The sequence below is a fragment of the Triplophysa rosa genome, linkage group LG8, assembly GCF_024868665.1.
Source record: "Triplophysa rosa linkage group LG8, Trosa_1v2, whole genome shotgun sequence".
In the NCBI taxonomy this organism is placed as follows: Eukaryota; Metazoa; Chordata; class Actinopteri; order Cypriniformes; family Nemacheilidae; genus Triplophysa; species Triplophysa rosa.
Window position 1 is genome coordinate 16,791,269 of NC_079897.1, and position 27,064 is coordinate 16,818,332.

The window sequence follows — 27,064 nt, forward strand, 5'->3', positions numbered from 1 at the left end:
AATTTAAGAAATGTTATGTCAAGGCAGTAAGAAACAGCTGTCAAATTAGCACGTTAAGAATGATTTTGTTCAATTTGACCTTACAGTTATTTCACGGCAATTTATGTCGTTCAAACAGTAAGGTTTTAGTAAAGACATTTTACACACATAAAACTGCCTTAAAAATGGTTTAATGCAGTTAAAAAATTGAATCACTGCAGTTTTGCATTTTGTGTTTGTATTTCCAGACTGAAGTTTAAAAAGACTTCATGTCTGAGCTGACTGCAGCAATTTTTCATAAGTGTAACTGTGCGGTAAAAACAACAATATGATTCCTAATTACATTCATTTTCCCCAAATGAAACAAGACATGTTAAGCAAGCGGTTTTGACCTTTTTGTTTGAATTTCTTTGAAATCACATGATTTTGGAGAAGGCAATTGTGTATATCCAATGAGAATGCACAAGCACCGGTTGTGCAATAACAGAACCCCTTAAATCCACATCTCAACAAGCTGCTCTTGTGCAACATTTACACAGCAGAGTTGAGTGACCAAAAGCAGCCTGCATGTCGTGCTGCTCACAAAGGGTTCACTATGGACATACAGATGAGCCCTCTCCTCTGTCTCCTGGTGTACATGACTTGTGTTGTTCATGGAGATAACACACACAGGTATGTGTGGCATCTTTCGGCATCTATTTATGGCATCTGGGAGATTGTCTTAAGAGCATGTCAGCTATATTTGTTTATACCATGGTCTGTTTAAATACTGGTTTCTGATTGGCTGGAAGGTATGCATTAAAGGCGTTTAATGCATGGGTAGTTCCAGTCAGTTTGATCAACGTTTGAAATTAACTGATTAAAATAACTGTAATTTTCACCTGTCTGATCAAAAATTGCATTGTAAACATCAATAACAGCTTTAACTTGGCAAACTACCATAAGTGGGATAATTCATGGCTAGCCGTGCATTAAAGGATTTTAAGAACATTTCGCACCGGGTGGTTCTTGGCCTCCACTTCTGGCTAGCTGTGCTGTGGATTATTCCTTACATAGAGTACTGTACTGTTAAAGGTTTTAACCTAAAATATGATATATACATTTTATACAAGTATAACTTTAAGAATAGTCTGTCTTTGAATAACTTTTATTATAACAAAAAAAAATTGTCATCATGTATTTACCCTTATGATGTTCAAAACCTTTATGTGACTCTTTCTTCTGTAAAATACAAAATAATATATTCTGAGCAATGTCTTAGGGGGTTTTGTGTCCATTCAATAGAAGTCAATGGGGGCCAACGTTGTTTGGTTACCAACGTTCTTCAATATATCTTCTTTTATGTTCTGCAGAAGAAAGTCATACAGGTTTGAAATGACATGAGGATAAGTAAATGATGAAAGAATGTTCCTTTTGGAGTGAACTATCCGTTTAACATGAGTTAAAAGTTTTTAATAATTTGTGTGTCAGATTTCTAATTACAGCCCCGAGTGTCTTTCATGTGGGGGTGAAAGAACGCATATCGGTCCAGGTGGGAGAAACATTGCATGACAAGACTGTGTCCTGTCGGTTAGAAACTGAGATGCGTGTCCCAATGTCAGCCAGTCAAAGCAAAACAATCACTGGAAAAGGACAGGTTAAGACGATGGATCTTGAGGTAAACGAAATATGTAAATAATAAATACTTGTATATGCAATTCAAACACAGAAAGCTAGGTATAAATATAAATAACTGTTGCTCAAAACCTTTATCAAAAGTAATATAACAATACATAACATATTTAAAAGATACAATTATATTAGCATCCATGTAGATTCCAACCACATCATTTCTTTTCTTTTTAAAGATTTATGCGAATGAAGTTTCAAACCTGAAATCGACCATTAATGGGCCTCCATACCTCAATTTGGCTTGTGATGTTGGAGGTGTCAAACGGATGGCCCGGGTCCTGGTCTCTCAACACAGTGGTTACATCTTCATTCAGACAGACCAACCCATATACAACCCTTCAGAAAAGGGTGCAGGCCGTGGCACAGGTATGCACCGTATGATCGTGCCCATTTAAAATGTCTAGACTAAAAACGAAAAAACTACATCAGCATAATGTTTTCCTTTATGTTCCTTGTTGATTCTGTAATAGTGTGAAAAACTATTAAATTCTGCCATCATTTACACACTCTCAACCCATTCCAAACCTCACAGGGTTTGTCTAAATAATGACAAAATTTTGGGGTTAACTATTCCTTTAATTTAGACAACATCAGATGTAGTATACACAACAGGCTTTGCTGGAATGACTTAAATGTGGGCCATATACAACTATTTTATTCTTAGTGGAAAATAAAAAGAAATATTCAATACATTTGAATAGATTTGGAAAGAAAAGGTCACTTAAAATCTGTCTGAATGGGATTTTTGATCTAATCTGTTTAATTCATGTATTTCCTGCAGTTTTATACACTAATGGTCTAAAAGTGGACATGTCATTAATAGATTTAAAAACATTACTACTGTATATTAAAACAAATTATTTGTATTTCTCAGTTAGGTTCAGGATCTTCACTCTGGATCACTCCATGCGACCAAAATCCGACTATGTTCATGTGTCTGTGTTTGTAAGTGAGTTTGTAACCTCAAAAACAGAAGATGTTTGTTTATAAGATTATTTGATAAGGTTTGCTGTCTAATGTCTGTCTGTTTCTTTAACAGAACGCTGATGGAAACCGGATCAAGAAAATGATGGTCAAAGTTGATGGCATTTTCTCAAAGAACTTCCACATTCCTGATGTTTCAAAGTAGGCCTACCTTCAGTTTCATCTTCTATCATACAGCTCAAAAACTCTCTACTGAAAGTAGTCCAGTGGTTGAGAATCACACAAGTAAAATCAAATAAGCACAGTCTGCTTTAACCCTTTGGGGTCTGAGGGTGTTTCAAATGAAATTCACATTCAATTCCAAAAACTCACATGAACCCAAAACTCATGCATATCCATATGGACAATAAAACATTTCAGGTGTTTAGCAGGAGTAATGCACTTAATGCAGAATAACCTGGTTTCAATTTCAACACACACAAACAAATAATTAAGTGAAATTGCAGCAGGAACAATATCTTGTTTTGCTCTTGTGACATAACATGAAAAGAATCAGTTACTTTATTGCAGTTCAGTTTTATTCTGTACACTCTAAAATAATGGTGCTATAGCACAAAAAGTGGTTCTTGGCTCGTAATCATAGGGGAACCACTTTAAGTGCTATATAGTACCATATCTTGGTTCTTCAGTGGTTCTTCAGAGGTTCTTCAGCGGTTCTTTGGGATGACTGAGGTGCTATATAGAACCGCTGAAGAACCATCTGTAGTGGTGCTGTGTGGTTCTTTGTGGTTCTATATAGCACATCAGTCATCCAGCTGAAGAACCTCTGAAGAACCACTGAAGCACCAAGATATGGTTCCCTATTGATACTTCACTCGTACTGCGCAGCAGGACGCTATGGGGAAAACTCATTTTTCTCCGATGACTGAAGCTTTTTAACAACGCAGTGAATACTACACAGCCATTGGTTCATGCAAAGTAAAACTTTGAACCAATGGCAGCGAAGCTGCACGGACCTATGGCGATGGAGTCCGCCAAACTGGGCGGGGCTTATGGCTATATAAGCAGACACATCACCGCAGTGTCCTCAGATCTCTTTTCCTTCAGCGTTGACTCTACCTTCACTACTCGAGACTGATTGCTTCACCGTCGAAAAGCCTTCGCAGCGGATTGGACCCCCTGCTCAGCGGCCTCGCTGTATTCTCCAGTGTAGGTAAGCAGCACCGATGTTTTTCCCTGCCACCATCCGGCGAGTTCTAAAAGAGCGAATTTTCAAGCAAATTTCCTGCGGCGTTGTTGCAAATGCCGCGCCGTCCCTGTCACCCATGTGGGATCTTCCTACATGCCACTGATGGTCACGGCGTGTGCGTCTCATGCTTATCCCACGTTGATGACGCACTCACAGACACGGTATGCCCTCATTGCGAGAGCATGAGTCTCTCTGCGCTCATGGATAGCTTCACCAGAAGGACCCACTCGCAGCTGCCTGGATGAGTGGTTCCTGCCGGGGCGCCCCCAGGCACCTCGTCAACGAACATCACCATTCTTCCCGGAAGTTCACGAAGAACTTACCAGGTCACGGCGTGCCCCCTACTTGGCTCGTCTACGACCCTCTTCTTCCTCCACTCTCACTTCGGTCGACGGCGCAGAGGAAAAAGGTTACGAGAGGCTTCTTCCCTTGATGAGTCAGTGGCCGCACATCTGTGTCTGCCCACTGCCATTGGACGGACGGCAAAAGTGACCTACCCATCTAAGCCGTGCAAGACGACCTCGGCCCTCGCTGGACGCTCATTCTCGTCCGCCGGCCAAGCGGCTTCAGCGCTTCCCTCTGTGCTCCAGGTCTACCAGGCCAAACTCCTCCAGGGAATGGATGAGTCTGGAACCGACCCCACATCCTTCAGAGAGCTGCGGAGCGCCACCGATCTCGCACTACGCGCCACCAAGGCCACGGCCCAGGTGATAGGCAGATCCAAAGCTAGCGCCAACTCAGCAGCCGGTGAAAGCCACACCCCCTGCTACACAGACGGCGGCAAGAGTGGAGACTCGTCAGCGCTCTCGCTCGGGTAAACGTTTCCCTCACCCTCAGCCCCAGGGACCCGGCCAAAGATCACGCTGGACCCTGCACCTCAGGCGCTGCCCTGAGACCCAAGTGAGGAAGAGGAAGGGACCAGGTCTCGCTGCGACTGGACCTCCTTCCACCTAGCTCTTTTGTGTGCCCAAGTGCCCCATTCAATTCCGGGTGCTTGCAGAAATGTCTTTTTCTACCCTGTTGTGAATGTTGGGCCCTTTCTAGCGCTCACACAACCAACCGCTTTATAGCGGAAAATGTAATAAAACACAAACATTTTCAGAAAAGAGCAATCTTCTTCTACCACTTACCATGGGAGTCAAGCCCCCAATGGGCGGTGTACCTCCCCAAAGTATTCAACCCCTTGCCACATGGGCCAAGGTCTGGTAGGCCATCCCCGGGGTATCGGATTGGGTTCTGGGTATAATATCATGAGGCTATGCACTCTAGTTTGTTCGCAGGCCCCTGCGGTTTTCCCCACCTGAGTGCAAAACGCAGATGCGCATGTTCTACGCACCGAGGTGAGAAACTTACTGGAAAATGGAGGCATAGAACCGGTTCCTCCAGATCGACCGAGTCGGGCTTTTACAGCCGCTACTTCCTTGTACAGCCAAAAGTTGGCAAATTTACACCCCTTCAAGGCGTTTCAGAAGATGCTGGGTCTCATGGCCTCCGCGTACTGCAGTTGGGCATCCTTCGCATACGGTCGCTTCAGTACTGGCAGAACTGGCTGAGAGTTCCGCCACACGCCTGGCGTCTCTGTCCCTTTGGCTGGAGCAGGGTGTGCCCCTGGGCACGACATGCAGACGAAAGGTGGTCACGACAGATGCCTCCAACACAGGTTGGGGGGGCTATGTGCAATGGCATGCCGGCCTTCGGCCACTGGTCGGATCAGGAAAGAAGCCTGCACATCAATTGCCTGGAGATGCAGGTAGTGTGGCTGGCCTTTCACAACTTCCTGCCGGTCTTACAGGATAGCCACATCTTAGTCCGGTCGGACAGTATGACGGTGGTGTCCTACATAAATAGCCAGGGAAGCCTCTCCTCTAGTGGTCTATTCCCCTGAAACGGGACCTACTCTCTCAGGCAGGCAACACAATTTGGCACCCCCAGCCCAAGCTGCGGGCTCTGCACCTTTGGCCTCTTGATGGGAGCCTACGGACCTCCCCGAGAGTGTCATGAACATTATCTCTCAGGCTAGAGCTCCGTCCACAAGATGGCTCTATACCCTCAAGTGGTCTGTATTTTCCGCCTAGTGTGCAGCCCGCAGCACAGACCCAGAATCCTGCGACATATTGTTGATACAGTCCTTCCTGCAAGAGCTGTTGGATAAGGGTTGTTCCCCTTTCACGCTCAAGGTCTATGCGGCAGCCATTTTGGCTTCCCATGCCAAAGCAGGCCAAACGGTGGGTAAGAACAACCTCGTTGTTTGTTTCTTGAAGGGATCCGGGCAGCTCTGCCCTCCTCGCCCCCTCACTGTTCCCACATCTGAAGAGCTCTCCCTTTGAGCCTCTGCAGTCTGTGGACCTCCGTCCCCTAACGCTTAAAACCACTCTGCTTATAGCTCTGGCACTGGTTAAATGTATGGGCGATTCACATGTGCTCTCTGTAAGCCCCTCCTGTCTTGAATTTGGGCCTGACTACTCTAGGGTGGTCCTCAAACCAAGGCATGGCTACATACCCAAGGTGCTCTCTACCCCGTTTAGAGCACAGGTAGTGACGCTTTCTGCGCTCCCCTCCTCCGAGCAGGACCCGGAGCTGAACCTGCTCTACCCCGTCAGAGCACTAAAGGTTTACATCGAGCGTTAGGCCCCCTTCAGGTGGTCGGAACAGCTCTTTGTTTGCTTCGGTGACCACACCAAAGGGTCTCCGGTCACGAAGCAGAGACTTTCTAAATGGATAGTTGAGGCTATTATGCTAGCATATTCTTCCTTGGGCTTTCAATGCCCCACGGGAGTTAGAGCCCACTCTACTAGAGGTGTCGCCTCTTCATGGGCATGGTCTAGCGGTGTGTCCATAGCTGAGATTTGTGCGGCAGCCTGCTGGGCTCCGCCTTCCACAATGACCAGATTCTATAGTTTGGACATCACGGCCTTGCAGGCTTGGGTCCTCTATGCTTAACGGGCTCACACTAGGTCGCCGGACTGACGGTTGCTTTCCAACCGCACTGGCACCAAGCACACTGTCATTGGGACAATTAACCAGACTGGGCCACCTCTTAGCTTGGCCCCATCCACTCCCGCAGGGCTCCCCTGCTCCATACTTGACCCCCGAGCCCTGGCTCCAGGGTAAACTGGTGTTCATCGTTCCTCTTGTAGCACGGTATTGATAAGGAACGTACTCTGTTACTAACATAACCTCGGTTCTCTGAGATACGGGAACGAGTACTGCGTTTATGGCCATGCTCACAAGCTGCAGCTGGTCATCGCTTCAGTCGAAGTAACCTGAGGACACTGCACCGATTTGTCTGCTTATATAGCCATAAGCCCCGCTCAGTTTGGCGGGCTCCATCGCCATAGGTCCATGCAGCTTCGCTGCCATTGGTTCAAAGTTTTACTTTGCACAAACCAATTGCCGTGCAGTATTCATTGCATTATTAAAACGCTTCAGTCATCGGAGAAAAATGAGTTTTCCCCATAGCGCCCTGCTACGCAGTACTCGTTCTCGTATCTCAGGGAACCGAGGTTACGTTAGTAACCGAGTACGTTCTATACAGCACTTAAAGTGGTTTCAATATGATTACAAGCCAAGAACCACTTTTAGTGCAATATAGCACCATTTTGATGACTTTACTGTCTCTCCAGGCCTGGTGTTTGGAGGATAACAGCGCATTACAAAGGTGATGAGAAAAATCCTGCAGTGCGTGAATTCAAGGTCCAACAGTTTGGTAAGTGACTGTGACTACTGGCATATCAATTATAAAGAGATGTGAAGAGAAATATAAATGTTCCTTTAAAACATTTGCTTGAAACTAACATCTTGATAATACGATTGTTGTACACAGTACAAGCAATCACAGATTTGTGCTATCAAATCAGACAAGAACTGTAAAAATGTTGCAAGAAACTGAGGCAGCCAATACATCTTTTCTTTGAAAATGTTAAGGCATTACATAAACCATGCTTTTCTGGTCAGTTCTTCCCAGCTTTGGAGTTTCCATTCAGCCAGCAACAGGCTTTCTGCTTGTGAATGAGACATTTACATTCACCATTCAAGCTTTGTAAGTTCACATTCACATCAGCCAATCAAATCACAAAAGCTCTTGATGATATCAACATGTTTTGATTGAATTAACGGTAGTAGATTAAAACCATAAACGTTTTGATTAATATATGAAGATACACATATGGAAAGACCATTGATGGTGGTTTTCACTGTCGATTTGGGATAAAAGAGGAAAAGTCTGAGAATAAAGGGCAGGAAATCAAATTCCTTGGAGGACTGGAGCAAATGGGATCTGTGAGTAAAAAAACATCTATTAAATTTCCAAGTTGAATCAGTAAATTAAAAAATCCAGTTTTTTCACATACAAATACGTTTTTCTTGTAAATTTGCAGCCTTTTTAGTAATTTACCATATTAAAAAAACATAATTTTCCCATACCTGGGGCGCCAGAAATAAACAGTAAAACTGTAAAATTTTTCCACCTAAAATTACAGGTTTATCTTGTAAATTTGCAGTCTTTTTTATTTTTTTATATTGTTTTTCAAAATTTTTTTGTTTTTTTTAAGACATTGTATATGTGAAAAACTTTTTGAAATTCTGTCAAATTACAGTTTTTTTACAGTATACTGTTTATAGCAGATAGATTTCAGTGACTATTATCGCTTATCATTTTTATCTTGTCTTCTTCTGTTTCAGGTGAAAAAAGGCAAAGCTGAGGTTGCAGTTAAAAGTTCAGACCTCAAATCAAAACTCAAGAATTTAACACTAGAAGATTTGGCAGAAACTCAGTCCCAATTCTACATTGCCGTCACAGTCACAGACATTTTAAGTAAAGCAATCAATAATAAATTATTGTGTTTACTATGCTATTTCAATGTTAAGCAAAACATGAGAATAGATCAGTTTTGTCAAAGTAAATTCATTTTATTTTGACATCAACACATGACAAAAGACGAATGAATGCAAAGTTCCGAAACATATTCTAAAAGCCCATTAAGGAAAGATTTCTTCGTTGTTTTAACTTCAGTTCTTCCACTAATGACTGTGCACCCATTATAAGGTGGAGAGGTGCAGGAATCAGAAGTTTTTCTTCCCATTGTTCAGAGTCCATTCATCGTGGACCTGTCACGGACAAGATTATACTACACCCCGGGATTTCCCATTGAAGTGGTGGTAAAGATACCTTACACAACTGTTCCAATCAACCATCTGACTTCTATTCCCAATATATACGTCATATAGGACAGCGCTTATTCATAATAGATTTTAGTATTTTCTTATCATTTTGTGCTGTGGTACCAGAGGTTTCTTTTATGACCAGGTCACAGTTCATCACCCGAATGGTTCTCCAGCCAAACATGTCCAGGTGCATTTAGATGTATCAAGTACAGATAAGAACTCTATCAGTATTAAAACTAATGGAGATGGAATAGCATCTTATGCTTTCAACTTAATAGAAACACCACCTTCCATATCAGTAAAGGTGAATATCTCCAACACGTGTTTAGAAATACATCCTTTTTAACGTATTATGAGACATTTATCTGATCTATTTCTGACCTGTCAATCTCACCAGGCAACGGTGGATGGTGTCAAAGAAACGCTAGTAGTGCGGCGTATCAGTTCCTCAGGAAACAGCTTTCTGTATATGAGCGCGACTACTAAGGTTCTGTCACAAGGAGAATCTATAGAGGTTATGCTTCATGTCAGCGGTAATCCAGAAGACAGACAAATTCATTACATGGTACGGAAAAGTTGTTTATGATGATTTCATTTACTTTGAAAGACACAAAGGAGGCAAATTGTGAAACTTACATGAAAGAAAGCTTCCATTATTTTTGGTCATGTATAAATGTAAATAAATAAATGTAAAATCACACACTCAGCTGTGTGGTTGTTGTTGTTGTCATGTACAGTATGCATAAAGGTAAGAAATGTCTCTTCAGACTCTCAGCAGAGGCTCACTGAGAGAAGCAAGATCTGTCGATTCAAGTTCTCTAGTAAAAATCCACATCCTCATCACTCCAGAGATGATCCCTTCCTTCAGACTGATCGGCTTCTACTATAACACTGGTGGGGACATCATTGCAGACTCTGTGTGGGTGGATGTAAAGGACACGTGTGGAGGAAAGGTAAAAGAGTGATCAGAGACTTTTCTAGTGAGGTGGCAATAGCTTCATTCAGTCCATTCCATCATTTACAGTGTTGTGGAAGTTACTTGAAAAAGTAATCCCCTACAGATTACTTTCTGTTAAATCTCATGTTTAGCTTGAGGTAAAACTGAGAGATGATCACCAGCACCAGCCAGGAGATTCAGCTGACCTTGAAGTTGATGTGGGTAATCAGGAAGATGCCACTGTGGCCTTACTAGTCGTGGACAAAGGCATCTACGCCCTCGGCACTCAAAACAAACTCATTTTAAAACAGGTGTGAAGTAAAGTCAGTCTGAAGAAATGTTCAATATAAGATATACTGGACTTGTAAATGTGAAGGTCAAATACAGTCTTTATTCTATTTGTATTTAATGTCTTTTCTACTGTATTCCTGCTTGAAGGTGTTTGCCTCAATGCAGTCGTATGATCTGGGGTGTTCATATGGGGGTGGGGAGAATACAGCTGCAGTGTTTAATGATGCTGGTCTGGCCTTCATCTCCCACTCGACCACAGTCCGCTCAATGATGAGAAAAGGTATAAAGTCCCAATTCCAGAGCCAGTGATGCTCTCTTCTAAACATGTGACAAATGGCCATTTCATTACAATCTATCTGAAAAGACATTCTCTCTATAAGGTGGTGTTGACACATTATGTTCACAATATTTTTCAATCCATTGTGTCTAGGTTTCAGCTGTAAATCTGGGTTTAGACGAAACAAACGCTCTATAGATGTCCAAGCCGAAATGGCTAGAAAAGGTAAAATGTTGTCAGTTGTGTGTATTTTCAAACGAGTTCAACAGTTTCCAAACTTGGGCACATGATGATTAACTAAACTTATAAGTAAAATACATATTCAGTTAGTCATGTGATTGTGTCCAGAACATACCAAATATAGAAGCTTTATTTAAGCTACTGATACATACTCACACTCATCCAACAAAGAGCAACAAACTTCAACACCACTCCAACAAACACCAGCGTTCTAAATTCTCATTGATATTGATCCAACAAACTCCAACAAACTCAAACGCACCCTCAAGTTGTTCCGAACCTGTGTAAATGTTGTTGTTCTGCTGAACACAAAGAAAGATATTTGGAAAAATGTTTGTAACTGAACAGTTCTGGGGCACTATTGACTTCTATTATATGGGGAAAACTACTATGCTAGTCAATGGTGCCCCAGAACTGCAAAACTGCAAAATATCTTCTTTTGTGTGAGTAAATGATGACAAAAGTTTAATTTCAACTTTCTGTTTAAAGCATCTACACTGTAAAAACCCTGGCACTTTTACAGATTTTTTTTTACAGATTTTCCACGTCAAATAAAAAAACGGAATTTCACTGTTTTTACAGATTTGTATGTGTTTTTAAATACAGTCAAAAGCTGTAAAATTACAGAAAAATACAAAAGATTTACATGAAAAGTGGGGAAACGATTTAATATATCCTTATATCCTATCATTTTACAGAATTTTTTTACAGTGTAGGCCTATTTCATGTAAATAAACATGATTTTCAATTTTATTCATAAGAACTATTCATTTCATTAATGTTTTAAAATAATAAAAACTATTACAGAGTGTACATTTAAATGATGTTATTACAAATATATAGAATATATCACAAAGTATATTTTGATATACGTTTTTTCTAAGTTTATATTTTTCTCAACTTAAAAACTTTCACCAGAGTTGACTTTGATTTGATTTTGAAGACTTACTGTAAAGTTATTTCCATCCTCATTTATATGACATTTGTTCTAAAGAGGCTGCATTTGATATGGAACAGCAGAGGAAATGTTGTCGTCACGGCTTTACGCAGATTCCAATGAGGCTCACTTGTGAAGACAGAGCGAAACGAGTGAGCAAACTGGAAAACAAAGACTGTGTCGATGCCTTCAGAGAATGCTGTGAGTTTGCAACCAAACTAAGAGACAAAAAGAGGAGAGAGGATCTAAAAAAAGGACATGCTCGAAGTGAGTATAAGAAGAGCAACTGGTCCAGTTAATAAGACACTGCACATCGCTTAGTCATGTAGGTCTTTTCAAAGCATCTATCATCACATGCCTTGTTGTTTATGCACCGTAAAATCTAAAATCCATCAATTTGGCTAAAGAAAAAATCCTCAAAAAGATGATCTGTCGTTTCTTCCCACAGCTGCTAATGCCAATGAAATCGAGGAATTATTTGACGATGAAGTACAAACTATTCGCCGGCATTTCCCCCCAAGCTTTGACTTTAGAGAGATTAAGGCTAAAGGAAAATTTGGGTGTGTGAGTTTTGATCAAAATGTTTATGTAAATTATAATATAATATGTTATCTGTGTTAAATAAAAAAAAACAAATGTTATTTGCATAGCGATAAAATAGTTCAAATCAATACATATATAGTTATTAAAAACTATACTGGTTAATATTTGTGTTCCCATTCTTTCTTGCAGATACAAAATCTATATACCTGACTCTATCACAACCTATGAGATCCAGGCTGTCAGCACGTCTATATCACATGGTACAGTCGGTTACCCCTCACTGTTACCAAATTCCACACATCAGTCTGCTAAAGAATTACTGCTTCTTCTTCTTGCTTTCATTGCTTACAGGTTTTTGTGTGGCAGAGCCTGTTGACCTTCGTGTATTTAAGGCACTGTTTTTGTCCTTGAGGCTTCCCTATTCTGTGAAACGCTTCGAGCAGCTGACTATAGTTGTGGTGATCTTTAATTATGGCAAGATGGACTATGAGGTTTGTTGAAATGGACTTTATTCTTATTTTTCGGAATTTTCCAAATTCACTGAGTATCATGTAGGTATCAACTGTAGCCTGTGTGTGTATTAATCCACACGCGAGTGCTCTGCACAACACCTAATATGATGTGCAAATTGCAACACATATATTTACTTGTCAATGTATTACTTTAGCATTAACATATTTTCTTTATCTGTCTGTCGGTCAGCTTATTGTGCGCATGAGAGAAGTGGAAGGTCTTTGTTCACCAGGAACATCATCCTACGTCACTATCCATCTGGACCCTGAGTCCTCTCAGACTGTGACTTTCTCTGCTGTTCCCATGGTAACAGGCGAAATTCCCATCATCATTGAACTTTATGACGCTGAAGACAGAAAACAGGTGGACGCCATTCAGAAGATGCTCTTGGTCAAGGTAAGTGGCGGTAGAACTGGGAAATAGCTTGCATGTACTCGCTGTCATGATTCACGGCAGGATCCCTTGTTATGTGTGGAGAGAAACGTATTATTGTCCTCTTGACAATAATATGCGTTCTCTCCGGTGTCGCGTCTTCTAGCCCCGTCCTCTCGTTACCTCGTTAGCTTCTCCTTAGTGTTTGATCCCTGTCACCTGCCCGTCACCCTCCCTGTGTTATCATCCCTCGTTTGTATTCACCTAAATATTAACCTTGTGTCTCTTGTCTTGTGCTGATTCGTTTTGTATTACCTTGTATTGTTCCTTGTCTCAAGCTCTAGTAAGTTGTCTCGTATATATTGTTTTTGCTCTGTCTTGCGTTTATCTAGTGTTAGTCCTGTCTCAGTTTTATATGGTTCTTTTGGTTACCTCGTCCGCCGGTTTTGTCCCCCATGTGGGAAGTTTTGGTTTATGTTTTATATGTGGTTATAGTGCTGTTCTCTTTTTGTCTTCCCCCATCGTGGGTGTTTGATTTGTGTTTTTTTTTTAAATAAATTCTGTTAACCCCTTCTACGCTGTCTGCATCTGGATCCTCATTGAGAATCATGACACTCGCCAGTTAACCTGACAGATAACCCTGTTGCATTTGGTGCATTGAGACTGTCAATAGTCTACTGTCTGTGTTTCTCCTCATGTTTCAGAATGAGGGAGTTGAAATAAGAAGTGAACAGACTTATGTCATTAATCTGGATGGTGAGATTGTGTGCTGTCCTTTGTTAGCAGATCATTGATACAATACATACATTGTGGCAAGCTCTGACAAACTACAGCTAAGTATATACAAATTTCTTGTCTTTTGCACACCAGGTAGAAGTGACCAAAACGTTTTGATCAATGGAGTTTTCCCAAACAACACAGTGCCTGAAACAGACGTCAACCTGTTCGTCAAGCTAGAAGGTTCAACACAACATGCTAGAAACCAACACAACTATACCATTTCTAATCTGCCTTTAAACTAAATGAAAAGGATAGTTCACCCAAAGAAAAAAAAGAGTTGTCCTCATTTCATTTCACTCTCATGTCATTTTAAACCTGTATGAATCTTTCTTCTGTGGAACACAAAAGAAGATATTTTGAAAAATGTCTTCATACAATGTAAGTCAATGGGGTCCAATGTGGTTTGGTTATCAATGTTCTTTAAAAAACATTTTTTGAGTTCTGCAGAAGAACGAAAGTCATTCAGGTTTGGAATGACATGAGTACGAATAATTGATGAATAAAACTATCCCTTTTGGGTGAACTATCCCTTTAAGTGCGATATACAACGCAACATAAAGTCACTTGTTTCATTGCAGAAGATGGATTTGGCCAGTCGACTGCTGCTCAGCTGCTTTCACCAATTAAAGTGGAAAACCTGATCATGGAACCTACAGGCTGTGGAGAGCAGACTATGATCAGAATGTCTCCGACTGCCTTATCAATCCACTACTTAGACAAAATTAACGGCTGGCTGGAGCTGGAAGCAGGGTCCAGAGACAAAGCACTTGATTTTATTGAAAAAGGTGTAGTGTATGAGTCAACTCTTAAACCCACATACCAATCCAATGGATCTAAATTTGAAACAAATGAATAAAATTGAACAACAGTGAAGAGCTTTTGACAATCTGAACCAGTAGTTGTACTGCAAGCTCCAAGCCTTTCAATGTTGTCTAACTTGACAAAGTCCTATGATCGAAAACTATTAGTACTGTACTCTACATCGAAGGTTGTGGTTTTATATTTTATGTTGACAGGTTATGAACGGATTTTGACATTCAAGAAGCCTGATGGATCATACGCAGCTTGGATCGACCGTCCAACAAGTACCTGGTAAATTTTGTGTCTTACCAATACGCCAAGTCAAACATTATATAACTTTTTTGCTGCATATCATTCTTGCATTTCAAGCCCCAGATTTTGTTTGTTTTCTAAACTGTCACGTATTCCTCTCCTCACACAGGTTGACGGCTCTAGTGGTGAAGGTGTTGTCCCTCGTGGCTGATCGGCAGATAGAAACCAAACAACAAAATGGATTGACAGAAAAGGAGATTTCTCAGGAGGAAATCCGCAAATCAGTCCTTTATCTGATTAAAACACAGAGTTCAGATGGATCCTTTACTGACTCTAATCCAGTCATTCATCGGGAAATGCAGGTCCATCTATACATTTTTTAAAAGTTTTGCCAAGATTTTACAATTGTTGTTTATCTAAAGGATAGATCAACCAAAATTTTGTCATTACCCACAAGTTGTTATAAACCTTTATAACAACTTATAAAGTTGAACAAGTTATAAACAACTTGTTCTGCTGAACACAAAAGAATATATTTGGAAGCATGTTGATAACCGAACAGTTGGGGCACTATTGACTACCATAGTAGGGAAAATCTAGAAGTGTAAGTAGAACTGTTTAGAACATTCTTCCAAATATATTCTTTTGTGTTCAGCAGAACACAGAAATTCGTTGTTGCTGGTGAGTAAAGGATGACAGAATTTTCATTTTTGGGTGACCTATCCCTTTACTCAAAAACTGAATAAAATTTTAAACATTACAAAATAGTATGAACACCACTTAGTATTCCTGTAAAACTATAGTGAAATGCTCTGATGCCGAGTGTTTTTGTTTTTAGGGTGGTGTTGGGGGAGTTGAGCAAGATGCCTCTTTAACAGCTTTCATCACTATAGCCCTCTGTCGCTCCCTGCCTTTTCTGGACAAAGAAACAGCCGATGTGGTATGAACGAGTGATCATTGATATTAACACAATGTAAACACTAGACTAGTAAAGACACAAAGGCTTCCCACAAATACTGGGTTTTAATGTTTTGTAGAGGAACAGCATCTCCCGTGCCACTGACTTCCTGCTCGCACGGGTTAAGGATCTGAAACGACCATATGCCTTAGCCATTACAGCGTACTGTTTGTCTACCTGCCTTACTGACCAAACTCCTGCAATCTCAGCTTGGGAGAAACTCAAAAGTAAAGCAAAAAAAGGTGACATTCCTAGAGACACATTTGAAACTGAAAATTCAAGGAAGTTATGTTGAAGTTGTTTGCTTGCCAGGCTAAGTGAACGATTTTTTTCCAATCAAGGTATACCCCTTGAAACGGAAAAAAACACAAATGAGATCACATTACTACCGCAATTATTTTTCCCAGAAACATCTGAGTTGATATATAAAACACAACGGCGAACACTAGAGAGCTGAGAGCTATTAAAGAGCAACCTCAGGTCGTTTAGGACCATAACAAGAGCTACTCCATACTCTGTTCACAAAGTTTACAAACTTTAAAACTCCAGATATACTGTCAACCATGATTGTATGAACTTGCTTAACTTTTCCATGTCGCAGTCATTTATATTACTGCGAATTTCATTATGTGTTGCTAAACACTTCCCACCTGATCGCAGTAACGCAGAATGAGTGTCTTGTATGGGGAAATGAGGACACTATGCGATTGGAAAATGAGGCTAGAGGTTACCTGGTTCCCTCTGGAGTGGCACTGACAATAGAGAGCACAGCATACGCTCTCCTGACCGCACTCAAACATAAGGACCTCGAGACGGCACGTAGAGCTGCCTGTTTCTTGTCTTCACAGGAGAACTATGAAGGGGGTTTTAAATCAACACAGGTCAGATCAAGTTTTTATTGCAAAGAATTTACATTTCTGAAGAAGGAAATTAAACTATTCGAATACTGTTCAAACACTCTGACAGGACACTATTGTGGCTTTGGAGGCTCTCTCTGAGTACAGATTGAGCATACCAGAACCTCCCATCACTAGCATCAATGCACAATTCACCGTGACAGGCAGATCTGAGACTGAGAAGCTGCTTTTCGACAACAATGAAAAGGGAGTTGAAGCAGAATTGAAGGTTAACTATTTTCATTTCTTAGTGAAGTTCTTTTGAACTGAAATTTCAAAATCTACAGATGCTTTGATAAAATAAGATTTCCTTTAAGATCTCATTTCTAACCAGTTTTCTTATCCCTGTACATTCTTTTGGGATTTATATTTGATTCTGTGTAGTTTATTTAAATATATTTGTCAATTGAAATTTGCTCCTGTGTAATTTAACCCATTGTCCTCCAGGTGTTGCTGTTTGCACATTTATATATTGTAATGGTGACAGTTTTGTTTTACTCATTTCTTTTATATTTTCTTCTTCTGATCACTATTTTGCCTTCTTATCCAGAGACTTCTCGGAAACAACATAAATGCAAAGTTTTCGGGAAAAGGAAAAGTTCAAATGAAAGTAAGAAGTTCCCAAATATTGATTCATACCGTCTATAGACCATTTTGCAAGATGTAAACACTGTTCCAGAAGCACTTCCGGTTTCTGTTTTGTTTTAGTATTTACACATATAAACTAAAATCTTATATTTAAATCTTAAAGAAATTTGTTTGACATCTAACATTCTATTATAATGTTCTGTTGTATTTTGTTCAAACGTTTGTGTAGCGTTAATAAACTGAAACAGAATGTTCTTCTGGACCAGCATTGTTAACGTCTTTCAAGGTGGTCTATAGTGTCACAATACCATCATATTTCAAAAACAATGCCTTGTTTGTTGTCATAGGTGGCAAAAGCTTATTATGCTTTTAAGGAAGATACCAACTGTGCTGATGTGTCAATAAACGTTACTGTGACGGGAAAAGTACAATACACAAGTGAGAAGATTTAAATAATTATCACATCTATAGATACATTATGTAGAATTATACGACTGCATTCTCATTGTTGTCCTGCTCTTTTAAAATAATCATACTTCCTGTTTAGAACGGATACAAGAAAATTATGATTATTATGACTACGAAAACGAAGAGGAGACGAAGGAAGAGGAAGACTTCCCTCGAACCAACATCGAGTGGTTTGATGCCCGCAGCAGACGCAGACGTGACACCGCGCAAAACAACCAACATGACGTGATATACGAAGTGTGCGTTAGGTAAGCAAAAATGGTTTCTGTAGCTCAACTGGTAAAGCGTGGCGCTAGCAATGCCAAGGTCATGGGTGTCATGGTCCAGGTCAGGTCGGAGCATTATCTGGCACGGGGTTTGTTTTGTTTTCTGTCGAGCACGTGGTAGTCGCCAGCTGACAGCTGACCGCGTGCTCGGTGTTTGCGTCATTATCCCCAACCTCCTGTGTCTGTAAGTCAGGACGTGACCACAAAAAGGTGAGGTACAGTGTGTGGACATAAGTGAAACGGGTAGATCCGAAACCATTCCCCTAATTGCCTCACACCTGATAACACTTCTCTCGTTATGTTCCCATTAAATACCCTCGTTGTCTCTTGTCCTTTGTCTGACCGTTGCATGTGTTTAGCCAGCTCAGACTGCCCCAGACGTAGCTGCGGCTCGTCTGTAGTATTTTTGATTACTCGCCTTAGCCTGGTCTCAGCCATAGATCTTGTCTTGTCAAGCCTCACGAGTGGCGTTTACCTTTTCCCATCACCTCGGCTCTGTCTACCTCCTCTTGTCTGCGGCAGCTTCCGTTGGCGTCTCACCCGATCATCGCCGGTCTCAAGCAGCTGTCCTCCGGGGAAGTTACCATCATCACCCTGCTCGGGGCCATTCTACGGACGCTCCGCATGGGTTTCGGGCTGAGTGAGGTTCCCAGGCGCTACCGACCTCTACTCTGCACCGACGACCTATCCTCGGCTCTTCCCGTTGTTATCTCTGCCTCCGGTGGATCCCAGTTCTCACCGCCGCCGACGGGGACGTTCGCTGTTGGATTATACTCATTGACTTTCCTTGCCTGTGTTCAATAAAACTTTCTGTTTACCCCGCACTTGGGTCGTTCGTGGTTCTGTCATGACAGAACGGTCAGACCATCTACACGGCCCAGCGGGACCAGATCCGCTACGGGCGGCTCTTCAACGACAAGGCGATCTGCTGGGGCAGCAGGCGTCCAACCTATCCGTCGCCACACAGGAGGTCGATGCCCTGCAGGGGCAGGTAGCTGCAACATCAGGTAGCCGAACTCCTCCGAGGCTCCACCCACGCTGGGGATTCTCAACGTTCTCCGCCTCACGGAGCGCAGAGTGATCCTGAACCACACGCAAACAGCCCGCCTCTCTACGACGGGGATCCTAATTCCTGTCGGGCGTTCCTAGCGCAGTGTTCCCTTGTCTTCGCCCTCCAACTGTGCCGGTATGCCACGGAGGAGACTCGTATCGCTTTTGTCCTGACTCTGCTGACGGGGCGAGCTCGCCAGTGGGGAATCGCGGTCTGGGAGGCCCAGGACCCCTGTTGCCGCTCGTTCCAGTATTTCCGCGCGGAGATGATCAGCCTGTTCGACAGGTTGGCCGGGGGCAATGAGGCGGCCACTCAACTCTCCCGGGTGGGTCAAGGGCGAAGCAGCATTACAGACTTTGCTATCCGGTTCAAAACCTTGGCAGCCGCGTGCGATTGGAATGCGGGGGCGTTACGCGCACGATTCCTCGACGGTCTCAGTCCTAGCATTGTGTATGAAATCGCCGCACTGGATCCGCCCCGGGACTTGGAAGATCTCATCAACCTCTGCCTGAGAGTGGAGAGTCGGATCAATGCCCGTCACCGGCGCAACACTTCTCCTCCCGCCTGGCTCCGCCGGGAGCCTAACCGGGAGCCCAGCCACGAACCCAGTCGGGACAACAAGACCGCCCATCAGTCGCCGCAGGAGCCCGAGCCTATGCAGGTTGGCCGGTCACGTCTCACCCCGGCCCAGAAACAACACCGCCTCGTGGACGGTCTCTGCTTCTACTGCAGAAAGGCGGGTCACCTCGTGGCTCACTGTCCGGGAAAAGCCGGCGCCCATCCGTAGAGCGGAGAGTCCGGGTGGGCGCCATCACTGAAATCTCTTCACTACCACGTACCATGCTGCCGTTCCGTCTCACCTACGGCTCCCAGACCCACTCAGGGAGGGCGCTCATCGACTCCGGAGCTGAAGGAAATTTCCTGGACAGAGCCACAGCCCGGGACTGGGGAGTGCCCACCATTCCTCTGCATCCTCCCCTCTCTGCCGTGACGCTGATGGGACTGCCGCTATCCACTGTCACCCACACCACTCCTCACGTAAGCCTTTTTCTGTCGGGGAATCATTGTGAGAAGATTAGGTTGTACATCCTCGATTCCCCCACCACCCCTCTGGTATTAGGGCATCCGTGGTTGTCACAACACAATCCTCACATTGATTGGGTGAACACTTCTATTTTGTCTTGGAGTCCTTCTTGTTATGTGTCTTGTCTTGGTCCTGCTCCCTCGTCTGTCTCTGTGTCTCCTGTGTTACAGATGGATGTTGCCGACTTGACCGGGGTTCTGGAGGAATACCACGATCTGCAGACTGTGTTCAGCAAGTCTCGCACCATGTCTCTGCCTCCGCATCGCCCCTACGACTGCACCATTGATCTCCTCCCAGGCACTTCTCCGCCCAAGGGTCGGTTATTTTCCCTTTCGGGTCCTGAAAGAGAGGCCATGGAGAAGTATATTCGTGAATCGTTAGATGCCGGGCTCATTCGCCCCTCCTCCTCGCCGGCTGGCGCGGGTTTCTTCTTCATGCAGAAGAAGGACGGCTCCCTGCACCCTTGTATCGATTATCAAGGTTTGAACGAAATTACGGTAAAGAATAAGTACCCCTTACCTTTGATGTCGTCTGCCTTCGAACTGTTACAGGGAGCTCGGGTCTTTACGAAGCTAGACCTCCGCAACACCTACCACCTGCTTCGCATTCGCGAGGGGGATGAGTGGAAGATGGCATTCAACACTCCATCGGGACACTACGAGTATTTGGTCCTTCCGTTTGGTCTGACCAATGCTCCTGCCGTCTTCCAGGGCCTCATCAACGATGTGTTGGGGGACATGATCAATCGTTTTGTCTTTGTGTACCTGGATGATATCCTTATTTTCTCCCACTCTCCCCTGGAACACACCCAGCACGTCAGAGGGGTCCTCCGGTGCCTTCTCGAGAGCCAATTGTTTGTCAAGGCAGAGAAGTGCGAATTCCACTCCAATACCATTTCGTTCCTTGGCCACGTGATATCGCCCCGAGGCATTGAACCGCACGATGCAAAGATCAAGGCTGTCACCACATGGCCTGTCCCCGACTCCCGCAAGGCACTGCAGCGGTTCCTGGGGTTCGCCAACTTCTACAGGCGTTTCATCCGGGGCTTCGGCCAAGTGGCCACACCGCTGACCGCATTGACCTCCACCAAGGTTCCGTTCTCCTGGAACTCCCTCGCACAGGTAGCCTTTGATAGAGTCAAGTCCCGCTTTGTCTCTGCACCTGTGCTCTGTTTTCCAGTTCCTGGTCGGCAATTCATTGTCGAGGTCGATGTGTCCGATGTCGGTGTAGGCGCAGTCTTGTCCCAACGCGCCGGTCATGATGGAAAAGTGCATCCCTGCGCTTTTTACTCCCATCGCCTCAGCCCTGCAGAACGGAATTATCATATCGGCAACAGAGAGCTGCTGGCGGTGCACCTGGCCTTGGGAGAATGGCGTCATTGGTTGGAGGGGACGACACAGCCATTTTTGGTCTGGACGGACCATAAGAACCTCGAATATGTCCGTTCGGCCAAGAGGTTGAACTCTCGGCAGGCCCGCTGGGCACTGTTCTTTGGCCGGTTCAACTTCACCCTGTCGTACCGGCCTGGATCTAAGATCGTCAAGCCGGACGCCCTCTCTCGCCTGTTCGAGGACCCAGACAACGAGAGACCCAGCGACCCCATCCTTTCCGAGGAGAGTGTCGTCGGGGCTCTGTCGTGGGAAATTGAGCGGCGGGTAGAGGAGGCCGGTCGCAGGGTGCAAGTGCCAGGGAGTGTGTCCAGCGGGCCGGCTGTTCGTCCCCATTCCGTTGCATCCAGAAGTCCTCCGATGGTGTCATTCATCCAGGTTGGTCGGCCATCCAGGTATCAAGGGAACCCTGGCATCCGTATGCCAGCGATTTTGGTGGCCGTCGGCCTCCGACGATGTCAGACAGTTCTTGTTGGCTTGCCCGGTCTGCGTGCAAAGCAAGACCGCCCACCCGCAGGTCTGCTCCGTCCTCTCCCCGTCCCCTCCCGGCCATGGTCTCACATTGCCCTGGACTTTGTCACAGGTCTCCCCTTGTCTAAGGGACACACCGTAGTCCTCACGGTGGTGGACCGATTTTCCAAGGCGGTCCATTTCATACCCCTTCCCAAATTCCCCTCCGCCCGGGAGCTGTCTCAACTGATGGTGGACCACATCTTCCGCCTACACGGCCTTCCGGTGGACGTCATGTCCGATAGGGGTCCTCAGTTCACCTCCCGGTTTTGGAAAGAGTTTTGTCATCAGATCGGGGCCTCAGTGAGTCTGTCGTCAGGTTTCCACCCTCAGACCAATGGGCAATGCGAGCGAGCCAACCAGGAACTCGGACGGAGACTCCGCTGTCTGACATCTAACAACCCTTGCTCCTGGAGCCAACAACTCTCTTGGGTAGAATACGCTCACAACTCCCTCCCCGCCTCAGCCACAGGTATGTCTCCATTTGAATGTTCTGTTGGATACCAACCCCCTCTGTTTCCTTCCCAGGAACTCGATGCTGCGGTTCCCTCAGCTCTGGCCTTCGTCCGGCGATGCCACCGGACCTGGACGAGGGCCAGAGAGGTTTTGGCCCGAACCACTCTCAGGACCAAGACAGCGGCGGACCGTCACCGGATCTCTCCTCCCGCCTATGTGTGCGGTCAGCGGGTATGGCTCTCCACCAAGGACCTGCCTCTCCGGGTGCCTTCGCGTAAGCTGGCACCCAGGTTCATTGGGCCATTCCGGATCGCCAAGGTGGTTAATCCAGTGGCTGTGCGGCTCAAGCTTCCCTCCAACCTTGGTCGAGTTCACCCTGTGTTCCATGTGTCCAGGGTCTAACCCATAGTCACCTCTCCTCTCAACCCTGCCAGTTCTCGGCCCACCCCCCCTCCCCCGCGGCTGGTGGACGGTGTTCCAGTTTACACCGTTAGGAAGTTACTGGACATCTGCCGTCGCGGCAGGGGCGTTCAGTATTTGGTGGACTGGGAGGGGTATGGCGCAGAAGAAAGGTCGTGGATTCCCTCGCGTGATGTGCTAATCGTGGATTTCCACCAGAGACGAGGTGAGCCCCCCCCCCTTAAGCGCCGTGGGGCGCTGGTTTGGGGGGGTACTGTCATGGTCCAGGTCAGGTCGGAGCATTATCTGGCACGGGGTTTGTTTTGTTTTCTGTCGAGCACGTGGTAGTCGCCAGCTGATGGCTTACAGAGTGCTCGGTGTCTGCGTCATTATCCCCAACCTCCTGTGTCTGTAAGTCAGGACGTGACCACAAAAAGGTGAGGTACAGTGTGTGGACATAAGTGAAACGGGTAGATCCGAAACCATTCCCCTAATTGCCTCACACCTGATAACCCTTCTCTCATTATGTTCCCATTAAATACCCTCGTTGTCTCTTGTCCTTTATCTGACCGTTGCTTGTGTTTAGCCAGCTCAGACTGCCCCAGACGTAGCTGCGGCTCGTCTGTAGTATTTTTGATTACTCACCTTAGCCTGGTCTCAGCCATAGATCTTGTCTTGTCAAGCCTCACGAGTGGCGTTTTCCCATCACCTTGGCTCTGTCTACCTCCTCTTGTCTCCGGCAGCTTCCGTTGGCGTCTCACCCGATCATCGGCGGTCTCAAGCAGCTGTCCTCCGGGGAAGTTACCGTCATCACCCTGCTCGGGGCCATTCTACGGACGCTCCGCACGGGTTTCGGGCCGAGTGAGGTTCCCAGGCGCTACCGACCTCTACTCTGCCCCGACGACCTATCCTCGGCTCTTCCCATTGTTATCGCTGCCTCCGGTGGATCCCAGTTCTCACCGCTGTAGACGGGGACGCGGTTGGATTATACTCATTGACCTTCCTTGCCTGTGTTCAATAAAACTTTCTGTTTACCCCGCACTTGGGTCGTTCGTGGTTCTGTCATGACAATGGGTTTGTTGCCAGGGAAAGCACAAAAATAGCAAAAAAATGAGTAAACACCTGCAAGTTGCTGGGGGTAAATTGTGATCTGCTGTATTGATGTGATGGCATCTGTCTTGTCCCACAGTCACGCTCAGGGGAGGAACCTCTCTGGAATGGCAATTGCTGACATCACTCTTCTTAGTGGCTTTGTTGCTGTCGATGCAGATCTAGAAAAGGTCAGCTATGGTCATGTCAATTGAGTATGAAACAATAGTATAAAAAACATTTTGAGTACAATATAACATCCATGAGCAAGAGCATTGGTTATTTTATTTTAAAATGTTGCTGTATTGCTCCCTGTTTCTCATTTTGTATTGCTCCCTTTTTCACCTTTCCGACAGCTGAAAACCCTGGTTGATAGCTATATTTCTCACTATGAGACAACAAAAGGAAGAGTCTTGTTGTACTTCAATGAGGTGACCAAATCACACATACCACACAATCACATGAATAGTTCAAAACATCTTCATCTTAGAAAATCGTTCATATTGTCTTTATGTCACCTTTCAGATAGAAGCCGATGGGATGTGTTTGGCATTTGGAGCTGAGCAAGATGTACCCATTGGTTTAATTCAACCAGCTCCTGCTACGTTTTACGATTACTATGAGCCAGGTAAACGATCATCTGTATCAATAACATTGTTTTACATAACCATAACAATTAGCCCTGTGTATCATACAGACTCAATACAGACACTAAAATAGACCACTTAATTATAAAATTCCTAGTTTCTGGTAAATCTAAAGAATCACAGAATCCCATAACATTTGTAAATAAGTAATTTAACTTGCTAACAACTTCTCCCCATATCTCTGACAGACAGGAGATGCTCCGTGCTCTACAGCGCCCCCAAGAGGAGCAAGATGGTTTCTATTCTGTGTTCTGATGATGTTTGTCAATGTGCAGAAAGTAGGCTTCCAGAAATTATTTAACCATTAAAACAAATGTGAACCTATTTGCATTTGCATTGAACATTTTCGTGACTCCATACTAGACGAACAGTTTCATGTCAAAATGAGATTTTCATAGAAGATCTCTGTGTCCTCAGAGGGTTGTTTCACAGAAAGGAAAACATTTGAGATGAAGATTTACAAAAAGGACCGCTTTGAATATGTCTGTTACCGGTACCATGTTGATTATGGTGAGTAACACCCACGTTTTTTGGAAGCAAACAATAATGAAATGTGCATTTTCTTGAATGAAATTCTTGAAACTCAAATTGTGGCAGAACTGACATTGAGTTATTTTTTTATTTTATGACATAGCTTTAGAGGTTAGCGTGGAAAGAGCTGATGAAGAAGGCAGCTTTATACTGTACTCCACAACTGTAAATGAGGTCCTCCGATACAGTAAGTAATCAAGCTTTTTATGTTAGATTTAACTATTTCCAGTAATTACAAGCAATGCAATGCATATCATGTCATGAATAATTCAAGATTTGCTAGGATAAATGACCTCTTTGACCCTCAGATGAGGACCAGGCTGTGAAGCCAGGCAGCAGCCGGGTGTTTGTTAAGAGGAAACACTGCAAGAGTGAGCTGAAAGTGGGCAACACATACCTCATCATGGGCAATGATGGCCGTACCAAAGACTTGGATGGAAGGTAAGTAGCGATCCATGAAACTTCTGTACTTCCAGAAAGTACTATAAAAAAAAGTCACTGCTATCTCTTTTTTCTTTCCCAGCATGAAGTACCTGCTGGATTCAAAGACATGGGTTGAGCAGAAGCCAACAAACTCAACATGCTTAGCGTCAGTCAATAAGCAATTCTGTTTGGGATTCAAAAAATTTATGAAAGAGTACCAAGTTGATGGATGTGATGTTTAATCTGTGTTTGGGGCAATTTAATTACTCCACCTGACACAAAGCACAAAGGCTTTGATTCTACCATAAACCTACACTTCTCTTTTATTAACAGATTGTGAGCGAGAACCTTAATTTGTAGGACTTGGTTTGACCGTTATCATGCCTTGTTGGCTTTGTGTATGGAAATGGCATCCTTTACAATTTCACCTTATACTTCAATAATGTAGTCTCACATTTTAGAAACAACCATAATTCATCAATTTATTGTATAATAAGGCTATCACAATACCAGAATTTGACTACATGATTATCATGCTCAAATGAATTCACAATATTATTGGATCTCTACTGAAATGTTTTAAATAAAGTTATCAGTCAGTCAAATTCATCTTTTATTTTTTTTTTTGGGGGGGGGTGAGGTTTGCAAATGAATCCCTATCCCAATACAAGCGTAGGAAGGCAAAACAGAGTTTGTGGCTCTTAAGGCAAAAACTATGATAAAGTATCAAGCAATGCTGTTGCTGTCCTTCCGAAACCTTTCGCTGTTTTTCAGGAAATGGAAAAAACACTGTACTTTCTTTACTCAACTCAACTTTAATTGTATGAAAATGAAAATTGTAAAAAGCGCTATATAAATAAAGTTGTACCTGCAAAAACAAGAAAAAGGGTGAAAACATAGAAGACAGACATACCCACATACAAAACACTCCACACACACAATATGCACACGTACTAACACACAGTCATAGACACACGGACGCGCACGCACGCACACACGGACACGGACACGCACGCACGCACGCACGCACACACACACACACGTACACAAACAAGTACGCGCACACACACATGCTCAGTGAGAGCACACATTTAAGATAAAGGAGAGAGAAGCACAGGTCAAATATAACAGACTATAAATTCCTATATGCAATATTAATTACAGTTTTTGCCCATTGCTTGAACACTATAGACACATGCTTAGACCAAAGTAACAAAACTTGAAGCTTTTGTTACTATACCTTAAACACAGTGTAACCAAACCTTAAACAAAAGCGATGCTTTGCACTTTAATTGCAATTCTGCAACACACTTGCTTCTGCACACTACACACTATTTCACACATAAGACACTTCGTTCATAAATGAAATCTCATGGGTACC

General features: G+C 43.9%; 1 protein-coding gene across 3 annotated transcripts; it reads left to right on the plus strand.

Moving 5' to 3' along the window:
• Nucleotides 1-517: 517 nt before the first annotated feature.
• Nucleotides 518-26,869, plus strand: c4b (complement 4B (Chido blood group)). 3 transcript variants are annotated; one of them, XM_057340157.1, is made up of 41 exons: nt 518-651; nt 1,450-1,636; nt 1,827-2,016; nt 2,525-2,595; nt 2,690-2,775; nt 7,447-7,529; nt 7,778-7,862; nt 7,981-8,101; nt 8,504-8,636; nt 8,868-8,980; nt 9,129-9,290; nt 9,384-9,551; nt 9,754-9,939; nt 10,076-10,234; nt 10,362-10,494; nt 10,645-10,716; nt 11,726-11,935; nt 12,117-12,228; nt 12,401-12,471; nt 12,563-12,702; nt 12,914-13,120; nt 13,801-13,852; nt 13,967-14,056; nt 14,455-14,661; nt 14,893-14,968; nt 15,099-15,291; nt 15,768-15,869; nt 15,967-16,129; nt 16,548-16,768; nt 16,854-17,012; nt 17,334-17,393; nt 17,719-17,809; nt 17,919-18,087; nt 24,183-24,273; nt 24,439-24,513; nt 24,608-24,710; nt 24,918-25,007; nt 25,147-25,239; nt 25,364-25,447; nt 25,569-25,701; nt 25,784-26,869. In XM_057340157.1, exons 1-41 carry the CDS (start codon nt 575-577, stop codon nt 25,923-25,925), a joined length of 5,160 nt encoding a protein of 1,719 aa, XP_057196140.1. In that variant the 5' UTR covers nt 518-574; the 3' UTR covers nt 25,926-26,869. The 3 variants fall into 3 exon arrangements, 2 of the variants coding, with proteins under 2 accessions (XP_057196140.1, XP_057196141.1); XR_008963376.1 differs by lacking the exons at nt 24,608-24,710; nt 24,918-25,007; nt 25,147-25,239; ... (1 more) ...; nt 25,569-25,701; nt 25,784-26,869 and adding an exon at nt 23,737-24,067 and having other exon boundaries at nt 24,439-24,454; XM_057340158.1 differs by lacking the exons at nt 24,183-24,273; nt 24,439-24,513; nt 24,608-24,710; ... (3 more) ...; nt 25,569-25,701; nt 25,784-26,869 and adding an exon at nt 18,628-18,853.
• The last annotated feature ends 195 nt before the right edge of the window (nt 26,870-27,064 follow it).

What these genes read in the sequence shown, in the direction of transcription:
- c4b (XM_057340157.1), top strand. Translation starts at nt 575, where the DNA reads ATGGACATACAGATGAGCCCTCTCCTCTGTCTCCTGGTGTACATGACT. An exon ending in AGCCGAAATGGCTAGAAAAG is followed by an intron (nt 10,717 to 11,725) that starts GTAAAATGTTGT and finishes TTTGTTCTAAAG; the next exon opens with AGGCTGCATTTGATATGGAA. An exon ending in GAGTTGAAGCAGAATTGAAG is followed by an intron (nt 17,013 to 17,333) that starts GTTAACTATTTT and finishes CTTCTTATCCAG; the next exon opens with AGACTTCTCGGAAACAACAT.